Here is a 12,712-nt window from a genome sequence, read left to right on the forward strand (position 1 = left end):
GACTGTCACTACTTTTTTTCAACGATACATATCAAAAGATTAGAGATCGTACCTAGTTGAACAAATTACCCTTAAAGTACCTATTAACTCAAATTCCATTATTGACAATTATTTCATTAATCTAATTAGTTGGAGTATTGCATGGAACGAATAATAAAAGAGGAAACTTTTTTTTTTTGATATCTTGTTCTCCCACTTAGACTTATATGAAATGACCATGACTGATAGTGCTAGTAATTTAGTGGTTCAGTTCTAACTATAGTATCCAAGCAGTCAACAGTACGTGTCTGTATATCTTACAATCTAAACGCATACACACTACATAACAACATGGAATACCTCAAANATATACAAGCATACACATAACTTAACAACATGGAATACCTCAAATTCAAATCAGGAACAGGTAGCATACCAATCGTTGGATACGGTACCTGGCAGGTGAGGGTTATACTACATGATTACTATCTAATTTTACGTGTAATACTATTAAAATTTACCTAATTGTCTCTATTTTCTAAATAATAACCTACACAGGTTGAATCGGACAAACAAAATGTATGTAAAAAAAAAAATAATAATAAATTTTGTGTTTTTTACATGAATGCTATTTTAGTTATATAAAAAAAATTGATCACTTGTAGCTAATTAATTACATAAAATTAAAACTATAATAAAAATTTTATTTAATTATTTTAGTTAGCCTGTCAAATAATTAGTCTTCGATTCGCTTATTGAGCTTGTGACCTTGTTATGAACTCATAATTATTATGTATATATTAGTTTTAAGGAATTTATATTATTAATAACTAGAAAGTAAGAAATATTATAATTATTAGAAGCTATAGTAATTAAAAAGTGTAATATTGTTATTTATATCATTAATAGTTAATTATTCCTAATAAAAAGGGACCTGATCACTCACTCGGTGGTCAGTGTTCAAACAGTGAATGTTACATTATAATTGTTATTATTTTGACTCTTTCTGACAACACTTATCCGCGTGATCGAACTTGGACTTAGAACACCTAGTTCATCACATAGAAATTGGCATCCCTGAAAAAATTGGTTTACCAATTGGATACCACAACCTTATAATATTCTTTAAATTGATAATTCTGTTAGTTACTTATTAATTTTAGTTAGTTAATAGTAATTTTATTTCTTTAATAGAAGTTAAAAAAATAAGAAGAAAATATTTTTCTAAAGAAAAAAAACTATAATACATTTACATTAAATATTCGAAATATCACTCGAATAGTTATATAATTATACAACTTGAGTATAATTTTAGCTTCAATGAGAAGCTAAGGAGGTATTTATTTTTTTATGACGTGTTTTGTTATATTTTTTTATTTCTGTCATCACTTTTTTATCATCTCTCGCCGGACTCATTTCTTTCAATGATACGTCAAAAGATCTCAAATCGTATCTAGATGAAAACATTGCCCTTAAAAATTGAAAATTTTCTCTGTAAATTTCCCAAAAATTTACGATTTTTAAAATTGGTAATTATTGTCATTTTTAAATTTACTTTTCTTAATAAAATCATAACATTTTAAAAAATGAACGATTCAAAATAATTTGTTTTTATATAAATACCTTATGTAATTTCCTTTCATTTAATATACGTTCCAATGTAGTCAAAGCGCATTATAATATGATTGATAACTACTATTCAATATTCAACGATATTTTTGTATAAGATTACTTATGAATCGTTATAATCATTCACATTGATAAAATGAGAGATTTGAAATTCAACTTTTATTCTATTGTGTTTTAAATCGGTGGGAAATTCTTAACGTTGTCTATTATTGTTTAGGTTTTTTTTTCTTTATAACTATTATTGTTATTACTTGGTTCATTTATTCTTACATTATCATAATTTACGTTTAACAATTTAGTGAAAATATTATTTGTCTGTTTTTCGATTATATTGGAAAAGGAACATATATATCAGATTATAGTTTAGCCGGACCTGTTCTAGTTTCACCTATGATTTTATCCAATGATGTGTTATGGAATTTCACTTCTTATTTTTTAATATTTAAAAATTAATTAAGCTCTGAATTCCTCTAGTTTTTAGATTCTCTTAAAAGTGTTTATAACTTATGACTATATTGTATTTAGCTTTTATAATTTTTATTTAAAAAGAAAATTGTTATTGTTCATTGTGAATTGACATTTTTTATTGGGTCAATTGAAATTACTATTGTATCAAAGATATTTATTTTAAATTTGATAACAAAAGACGTGTCATATTTATATTTTGGCTCATAGCAATTATTTAAGGTATTTAATAATGAATAGAATATATCAATAATAATAATGCTGTTAAATTAACCTATATGTGGTTTTATTGCTTTTTAATACAATGGAATAAACTATGTCAAAACCATTAATATATTTCGATTAGTAATTTATCATAAATTTGTAATAAACTAATATTGGTTAATAATCCACGAGGTGTTATAATCATTTATGGTCCGGTAATCACATCTAATAAGTATGACACCTTGCCTAGGTGGTGGCGACGCTTTTTACTATAGCTAGTCGTTATGCAAGTGGTAAACCACGTTGTTCTTAGCCGCCATTCTGCATAGGCGGCTCATCTCTATCCTTGAAAAAATAGTGACATAAAAACAATAAACATATGCATTTAAGCACGATTAAAGACAGAAGGACAAGAGAGTCAATAACAATCTCACAGCGATTTCAAATCGATAACGGCCAGTCATTTTGGGAGGGATCATTACCGTTAAACAATTTGATTTTAATTATATTTATTCTCTTTTGTTGCCTTATTTCGCGGTCAGCAATGAATTGTTGACACCGCTGTGTCAGAAAAAGATTCATTAACGCATTTTCTTGGGTGATATAAACAAATAAGTAGACTTAACAAAAAATTATATGCCATCGAATTTATGACGTTACATGCATTTTAATACAATAAAATAAACTATGTCAAAATCATTAATATGCACCATTATAAATATGTTTCGAAAAGTAATTAATCATAAAGTTTTATTATTTAATTTCGAGAATCTATGTTACGTTATTTTCACTGGAAACAGTTCTATCATATTAAAAAATGATGTCAAAATGTTTTAATAATAATTTATTTGGACATTTTAGGCAAAAGATAATGAACTTAAAACAGCTCTAAATGAAGCATTAAAAGCTGGTTATCGGCACATCGATACTGCTACCGCATACGGTAATGAGCAGGTTATTGGTGAAGTGTTAAAAGAATGGTTTGAATCTGGTAAAATCAGCAGAGAAGATGTTTTTATTACTTCTAAGGTATAGAAACATATACTTTTTTTTAAAAGGTTCAACTTCATTATATATTATAACTATTGTATACTAAAAAAAAGAAATTAAATTTTTATTATAATTAAAGCTTCCATCGTTTTTTAATCGACCTGAAGACTTGGAAAAAACGATAGAAAAAAGTTTAAAAGATTTGCAGTTGGACTATCTTGACCTATACTTAATTCATGTTCCATACAGTTTGATAAGTAAAGTTCCTGGCGACTACACAACAATGGAATTGGATACCTCAACAGATCATATTAAAATATGGAAGGTAAGATAATTACTAGGGTAGCATTTTAAAATCGATTTTTGTTACAGAAACTGATGAAGATGAAATAAGATTTCATACGAAATTCATTAATACAATTTTTTTTGCTAAAAATAATTATTTATTATGAAATCTAATGACTTCATACTCAATACCTCATATCTATAATTTTTTATTTAGTTGTATATATAATAATTATGGGATTTTATGATTATGTAGCCGCTATTTTGTTCACAATTAAATTTTATTATTTATATATCAAACTATTTTAAGTTTGAAAATTATTTCTTTATATTTTTAGTCTATGGAAGAACAAATAGACAAAGGACGTGCAAAAGCTATTGGAGTATCAAACTTCAATATCAAGCAGTTGAAAAGAGTTTTAGACAACAGTAGAATAAAACCAGATAATCTTCAGATCGAACACCATTTATATCTTCAGCAGCCTGAACTAATTGCTTTTTGTAAAGAAAACAATGTTACTGTCACAGCATATTCGTGTTTAGGTACTCGAGCTTACCGAGAATCATTGGGACTTACACTTAAGCACCCTGAGCTTATGGAAAATGAAACTGTACTGAAGGTAGCAGAAAAACACAATAGGACTCCTGCACAAATTCTGTTACGTCACATTGTTCAGAAAGGCATAATAGTTATACCAAAGAGTACGAACCCTCAACGTTTAACAGCAAATATACAAGTAATATCAAATTTTAAATTTCCAATCAAATATTAAATGAATAATTTTATTTTATTTTAATATTAAAAGGTATTTGACTTTAAATTGAGCGATGATGAAATGGAAGCTTTGAATGCGGAAGATCAGGGAGAAAATGGACGTATATTGAAATTCACCTTTAGAAATAAGTAATGGATATTTTATTAATATTTTCTAAATGGGGTGGTTATACCTAAAAGATGCACATAAATAATTGAATAAAGCCCAGCACAGTGATGTTGCGGCATATAGGGGACGTGGCATAGTTGAGTCCAGTATAGAATTAATCTGACAGTGATTAAAATCACTATCATAAAAAACGCTTCGATTCAAATCTATAGATAGTGTTTAATTTTAAAAAATTGGTGGATTATTCCAAAAGCATCATGAACTCTTATTTCCTTATTTGTATCCTGATTACCAGTTGACACGACTTACGTGGCAATAATGTAGTCGACACTGGTTTTGAGCGTAGAGACCCGTGGGTCGTTTTTTAATTAGCAACAACAGGTTATTTTTAAAAAACAAACAAACCGAAAAAACGAACACAGTAATAATAATCTTCGCTTAATATCGCGGCACTTTCGCTGGCGTCCACGACTCGGTGTCCAGCATGATCCTCGGCGTCAAAAAGTTAGCAGCGATAATGGCGACGGTGTACGGGTTCGGATTGGTTCGTTGAATCCGGTCGTACGGAGCCGGTGGCGTACATCCTCGACGTTGTTATGTTGACAACGGGAAGAAGACACCCGTATCATTTGCGGCGGTTCGTCGTTATTCGTGCGGCACATGTTGGACTTTGCACCGTGGCGTATGGCACACTGTAATGATCAGCCGATACTCATAGCAGGGCGATGGCTCATAATAAGGTGGCACGAGTCGCGAGGCATCGTGTATAACGAAGCGACGCGGGCCTGAGTCAAAGTTTCATGATTTATATGTGTATTATATGTATAAATATTTATTAACCCTTGTAAAATGGGAAAGGTCCGATTTAAAAAAAGTATGTAGAATGAAAGTAGTATATAAATAGTAATGATCATAAAAGATTTTATTGATCCATGTATTTTCCAAAAATTTATAGAAATATAATGTTAAAAATATAAAATCGAGAATTTTTTCTTGGAAATCATACGTTTTTCTCTAACAATGATATCAGTTTTCAAGGATACGAGTCCAGAGGTCAAATTTGTTTTTTTCAAAATAAATTTCATTACATAAGGTTTAATTTAAAAAGATATATGAAAATGTCAGTATTTCTGAAACATTTTCAAAAGTTAAGTTGATAAAATTCTACTTTCTATATGCATTTTGAAAAATTTCTTAGCTTCACATGGAAGTTAATAAATTAACAAAACTCATCAAAGTAAAATTAATACAATTTTTGCTTCGCATCGAAGCTAAAAAAATTATATTGAAATTTATGAAAATACGAAAAACGATAATATTTTGTATCAAAATAATTTATTTGATCAAATTCGGAGGTTTTTTATATATAGAAAACAAGTAGTCAGGAAAAACAAGTTTTTTCAAGACTATATATACAATTTATCTTTTCACTCATCTTTCTATATTCGAAATTACATAACAAGTTAAAAAATATGTTATATCCAGCCTTGTAAATTTTATTTAATAAAATTCACTCAACGCGGAAAAAGTAGTGGCTTAGATAAGATAAATTTCTAAACTCATTTTAATGATTGTATAATAAAATAATTTTTGTTAATAAAATTAATTTTTTAGCATTCAAAATCATCCAGAATATCCGTTTCCGAGAGATAAATGAACTTATGTTTTTCAAGAATGAATATGTATTGGCTCTTTTTTATATTAAATATGTTACTAATAACAATTTGAAGATCTATTTGAAATCTTGTCACTAATTAGTAATTATTTATTCTCACAAGTCAGCACTTTTTAAAGGAAAAGGAACAGTTTTTATAGAGTAATTATTCATATATGTTATGTATACTATTTTTGGTATAAATTTATTTTTTAATAAAGAAATAATTTCAAGGTATATTTTTTAATTGTTGTATACATTCTAATTAGCTTTATTATAGTAAATTTTTTTAACAGAGATCAGGATTACAGAAAAGGAACAGGTTCATTCATTTGTCTTAAAAATAATGAACAAAATTTGAACCCTTCTCATTTAAATAAGTTTAATAATTTCAAGGATATCACTTTAAAAATAAATTGAAATTATGTGTCAATAATATTATTTATTTCCATCATTCAATAAAATTAAGAGAATTTTCGGTTTGTTTATGTACTTTTTTAGTGCAATATGTTCAACTCTATTATTTCCCATTTTACATCTAATTTATTGATTGTTATTTTTACTGTAATGTTTATTATTGAATAATTTATATATTAATCAGTAATTAAAGAAACGGGTTTCTATTGTTTTGAAAAAGTGTACCTGATGAAATCCATTTGACTAAAACTATACCAATTTCTTGTTCATTTCTATAAATTTACGCTATGTCTATAATCAATTTTTAAAGAGTATTTTATATCAGTTTCAAGTACACTGTATGAGGTCGAAAATTGATATGCGCTGCGAAGCTACAAAGATATTAATTTTATCATTTTTTAAAAATTTTTTTTTTCTGACTCTCACTACTTTTTCTCAACGATACATCAAAAGATTAGAGATCGTACCTAGTTGAACAAATTAGCCTTAAAGTACCCATTAACTATAATTCCATCGTTGACAATTATTTCATTAAGATAATTAGTTGGAGTATTGCATGGAACGAATAATAAAAGAGGAAACTTTTTTTTTTTGATATCTTGTTCTCCCACTTAGACTTATATGAAATGACCATGACTGATAGTGCTAGTAATTTAGTGGTTCAGTTCCAACTATAGTATCCAAGCAGTCAACAGTACGTGTCTGTATATCTTACAATCTAAACGCATACACACCACTTAACAACATGGAATACCTCAAATTCAAATCAGGAACAGGTAGCATACCAATCGTTGGATACGGTACCTGGCAGGTGAGGGTTATACTACATGATTACTATCTAATTTTACGTGTAATACTACTAAAATTTACCTAATTGTCTCTATTTTCTAAATAATAACCTACACAGGTTGGATCGCACAAACAAAATGTATGTAAAAAAAAAAATAATAAATTTTGTGATTTTTACATGAATGTTATTTTAATTATATAAAAAAAATTGATTACTTGTGACTAATTAATTAAATAAAATTAAAACTATAATAAAAATATTATTAATTTTATTTAATTATTTTAGTTAGTCTGTCAAATAATTAGTCTTTGATTCGCTTATTGAGCATGTGACCTTAAAATATTCTTTAAATTGATAATTTTGTTAGTTAATTATCAGTTTTAGTTAGTTAATAGTAATTTGATTTCTTTAATATAGTAAAAATGTAGTTGTAGAAAAGTTTAATAGAAGTAAAAAAGTAACAACAATACATTTATATTAAACACACCAAAATTCACTGAAATAGTTACATAGTTCATACAGCTCGTGTATAATTTCTTAATAATTTTCTAATTTATAAATCAACATATTATTTACTAAAAAACCATTATTATAGATCATTTTATTTAGCATACTTGTCATGATCTCTAGAAACATTCTTGAAATAATAAAGCTTAAAAAAAACAGTTTTATTTGAAATAAAGTTAAAAATTAAAAATAATGGTAGCTGCTACTGAAAGAAGATTCAAATAAATAAATGAATTAATGTGTGAATTAAAATTGTAGCCCTTTATTTTCTTACATTTTTATCATTAGAACATATGTTTTACTGCATTCAACTTTATTAATAAATAATTAAACCTCAGCCATTAGCCTTCAGTCAAGGTAATAAATAAAATATATGTTATGTTTAAAGGTATTTACTATGACGCATTGTGGTTTTCCATAAGTTAGTTTTTCAACACACTATTTAATACATATAGTTTAAAAAAACTAAAAATACACGTTTTTAAAGCACATCGAACTAAATATTATTTTAAACTTTTTAGATCGATGTACTTTAAAAGCGTGTTTTATTAGTTTTTTAAACTATATTTATTAACATCCTTATATTAGTTTCACCTGTATGTATGTATGTTTGTATGTTTGTAACTCTCCACACGCCACGTGTTATTCTGTCGGCTTCGGCCTTGAGACTAGACTGTCGTAACGCATTCACCACAGGCCGGCAACACTATTCCTGTATAATTTTATTTTGGTTTTCGTACCCGTACACGCTTGCGTGTCATCAATATTATATATATATATATATATATATGTATACATATATATAGACAAATCTTTATTGAGACACGGCCTCGACACTCGTGTCACCTTCATCAGCAGTGCCTAACTATGAGTATTTTGTTTGACTGACCAATATCGCGTGCTATACGCCTCACGTATATTTTAAAGCGATGTACTTTAAAAGCGTGTGTTTTTGGTTTTTTAAACTATATTTATTAACACGCTTATATTAGTTTCACCTATATGTTTGTATGTTTGTATGTTTGTAGTTTTTTATGACATCGCTATCACATTCACGGAGTGTTTATTGTCAATTATGACTATCAATAGATAGAATTTCTGTATTGGCAGTTAGTGTATTTATAAATTCACAACTGTGTCTTACTACTATTGATAATAATGGCTATATATCTGCGAATATCGCCATAAAAAAATTATACAGGATTAGTGTTGTCGGCGTGTGGTGGCAGGATGGGGTAAATGCATTACGACAGTCTAGTCTTAAGGTCATAGACAACCGGGTACGCAAAAATAATAAGACATGGCACGTGGAGAGTTACAAACTTACAACAAATATAAATGTGAAACTAATATAAGCGTGTATAAATGTTGATATTATACGTTTGAATGATTTAACTATTTCATTATACTTTAATAAAAAACTATACTTTTAGGACAATATAATTTATTTCCTAACTTGTATTGACAAATTAATTAACATCCCAATTATATGACCTAGTATTATTTTTTTTGAAACTCGAAAACAGGATGTAATAATAATGTTTTATTTTTTAAGTTGTTGTATAAACATAATGTGTACTTTAACTTGATATCAATTTATTAAATTACACAAAATATTCTTTTTTAATAGATTTGATATGCTGCATAACTCTCATAGATAAATTTTATAAAAAATTTAATGTCTTTTGCTTTATATTAAAAATTTCTATATATTTAAAAGAGGCCAAATTCAATTAAGGTTTTTACACATTTTTTCATGTTTATAAAAATCTTCTAAACGTTAATACTAGTAATGGGCATTTTCGAATATTTTAAACTATCGAATAACTATTCAAATTGTTTTTATACAACTGAATAGTTTATTTTTACAATAAACTATTCGAATGGGCTACCTAATGTTTTCAAAAAATATTAGATTAGTTCTACCTAAAATTTTTATTAAGTACACGTCATTATAATGAGAAAACAATTAACGAATAATTAAAATAAAGTATTAAACAATTAATAATAATAAAATTTAGTGATGGGCATTTTCAAATATTTTAAACTATTGATTAACTATTTAAATTGTGTTTAAACAACCGAATAGATTATTTTTAGCAAAGACTATGGAATATTTTTACTAATCGAATAGTTTTTGAAAGACTATCAAATGGTTCGATAGTTATNTATTTTTACTAATCGAATAGTTTTTGACTATCGAATGGTTCGATAGTTAATATACGTTACTAGTTAATACTCGACCATATATACTATTTTTGTGTTATTGAAGTCTATATTTAATTAACTAAAATTCGTTTTTAGATTCTTTTAATAGTGATGTCTTAACTTACTATATTGTATTTAGCATTTATTATTTAAGTGTTATTTTAAAATAAAGTTATTCTTGTACATTTTAACAACTTATTGGGTCATTTAACATTATTATTTAATCAAAGATATTTATTTCATATTTTATGAAAAAAGACGTCCAATTTATATTTTAGCTCATAATAATAATTCAATGTATTTAATAATGAATAGAATATATCAATAACTATATAACCGTCAAATTAACTTCTTAGTTGTTTTATTGCTTTTTAATATAATAGAATAAACTATGTCAAAGTCGTTAATACGCACCATTAATATGTTTTGATAAGTAATTAATCTTAAATTTGTATTAAACTACTATTGTTGGATTTATTAAAATATGATTCACTTAACTATTTCACTTGAAGTTTAATGATACTGATATCACCAATATAAAATTATTTCAAAATTTTGTAATAAAATATTATTTGAATATTTTAGGCGAAAGAGAGTGAACTTAAAACAGCTTTAAATGAAGCACTAAAAGCTGGTTATCGGCACATTGATACTGCTACCGCATACGGAAATGAGCATGTTATTGGTGAAGTATTAAAAGAATGGTTTGAATCTGGTCAAATCAGCAGAGAAGATGTCTTTATTACTTCTAAGGTATAGAAACATATATATTTTTTTAATGTTCAATTAATTATATATTATAACTCTATTGTATACTAAAAACATGAAATGAAATATATTNTAATTATATATTATAACTCTATTGTATACTAAAAACATGTAATGGAATATATCTTTATAATTAAAGCTTCCACCTTTTTTTAATCGACCTGAAGACTTGGAAAAAACGATAGAAAAAAGTTTAAAAGATTTGCAGTTGGACTATCTTGACCTATACTTAATTCATGTTCCATTCAGTTTGATAAGTAAAGTTCCTGACGACTATGCAACAATGGAATTGGATACATCAACAGATCATATTAAAATTTGGAAGGTAAGATGATTACTAGGGTAGCATTTTAAAATCGATTTTTGTTACAGAAACTGATGAAGATGAAATAAGATTTCATACGAAATTATTGATTAAAACAATTCTTTTTGCTAAAAATAATTATTTATTATGAAATCTAATGACTTCATACTCAATACCTCATATCTATAATTTTCTATTTAGTTGTATATATAAANATAATTTTTTATTTAGTTGTATATATAAAAATTATGGGATTTTATGATTATGTAGCCGCTATTTTGTTCACAATTAAATTTTATTATTTATATATCAAACTATTTTAAGTTTGAAAATTATTTCTTTATATTTTTAGTCTATGGAAGAACAAATAGACAAAGGACGTGCAAAAGCTATTGGAGTATCAAACTTCAATATCAAGCAGTTGAAAAGAGTTTTAGACAACAGTAGAATAAAACCAGATAATCTTCAGATCGAACACCATTTATATCTTCAGCAGCCTGAACTAATTGCTTTTTGTAAAGAAAACAATGTTACTGTCACAGCATATTCGTGTTTAGGTACTCGAGCTAACCGAGAATCAATGGGACTTACACTTAAGCGCCCTGAGCTTATGGAAAATGAAACTGTACTGAAGGTAGCAGAAAAACATAATAAGACTCCTGCACAAATTCTGTTACGTCACATTGTTCAAAAAGGCATTATAGTTATACCAAAGAGTACGAACCCTCAACGTTTAGCTGCAAATATACAAGTAATACCAAATTTGAAATTTCCAATCAAATATTAAATGAATAATTTAATTTAATTTTAATTTAAAAAGGTATTTGACTTTAAATTGAGCGATGACGAAATGGAAGCGTTGAATGCGGAAGATCAGGGAGAAGAAGGACGTATATTGAAATTCACGTTTTTCAATAAGTAATGGATATTTTATAAATATTTTCTTAATGGGTTGGTTATGCCTAAAAGATACACATAAATAATTGAATAAAGCCCAGCACAGTGGTGTTGCGGCATATAGGAGACGTGTAATAGTTGGGTCCAGTATAGAAGTAATCTGACAGTGCTTAAAATCACTATCATAAGAAACGCTTGGTTTCTAATCTGTAGATAATGTTTAATTTTAGGAAATTGGCGGATTAATCATTTTTAACCTACATTTTTTTTTTGTGAAAGTTTATAATAAAAAAAAAATAATGATTTTATTACAATAACTTTTAGCTCAACTTGCATGTTTGAAATAGACATCATTAAATAGAAAAAAAAGGTATTGTTAAGATTAATATGCTGTCAGCAAATTTTATAATTACTATTTACAATAAATTTATCAAAAAAGCTCGATATTTTTTTGCATTTTTATCGTAATAGATCACTTAAATAAAAATCATAGTTAAAAAGATCTACACAATTGAGCGTATTATAAATTTTGATTCTAATTGTAAAAATTCATTGCTACTTTTATCATATCAAATCTAATTCAACAATAAAAGTCCAGAGGTCAAATTTGTTTTTTTCAAAATAAATTTCATTACATAAGGTTTAATTTAAAATGTCAGTATTTCTGAAACATTTTCAAAAGTTAAGTTGATAAAATTCTACTTTCTATATGCATTTTGAAAAATTTCTTA

The 12,712-nt window shown here is 26.7% G+C and overlaps 2 protein-coding genes across 7 annotated transcripts in view; one reads left to right on the forward strand and one right to left on the reverse strand.

Annotated features, from left to right (window-relative positions):
• Positions 1–12,240, forward strand: part of LOC126908633 (aldo-keto reductase family 1 member A1-like) — an 83,758-nt gene extending 71,518 nt beyond the window's left edge. For 2 of the 6 annotated variants that reach the window (XM_050690882.1, XM_050690881.1), the window contains exons 3-8: positions 407–441; positions 3,139–3,306; positions 3,407–3,592; positions 3,891–4,289; positions 4,359–4,456; positions 6,051–6,338. In XM_050690882.1, the coding sequence (XP_050546839.1) occupies positions 407–441; positions 3,139–3,306; positions 3,407–3,592; positions 3,891–4,289; positions 4,359–4,456; positions 6,051–6,093 (929 nt within the window). In that variant the 3' untranslated portion in view covers positions 6,094–6,338. The other 4 variants (XM_050690884.1, XM_050690887.1, XM_050690886.1 and 1 more) reach the window with 4 other exon arrangements.
• LOC126908192 (bifunctional endo-1,4-beta-xylanase XylA-like) overlaps positions 1–12,712 on the reverse strand; it is a gene marked incomplete at its 5' end in the record, with an annotated part of 256,907 nt that overhangs the window by 8,857 nt on the left and 235,338 nt on the right. The gene's annotated exons all lie outside the window — the stretch shown is intronic.

This window comes from Daktulosphaira vitifoliae, unplaced genomic scaffold (genome assembly GCF_025091365.1).
Source record: "Daktulosphaira vitifoliae isolate Bord-2020 unplaced genomic scaffold, ASM2509136v1 Scaffold_5, whole genome shotgun sequence".
Classification (NCBI taxonomy): Eukaryota; Metazoa; Arthropoda; class Insecta; order Hemiptera; family Phylloxeridae; genus Daktulosphaira; species Daktulosphaira vitifoliae.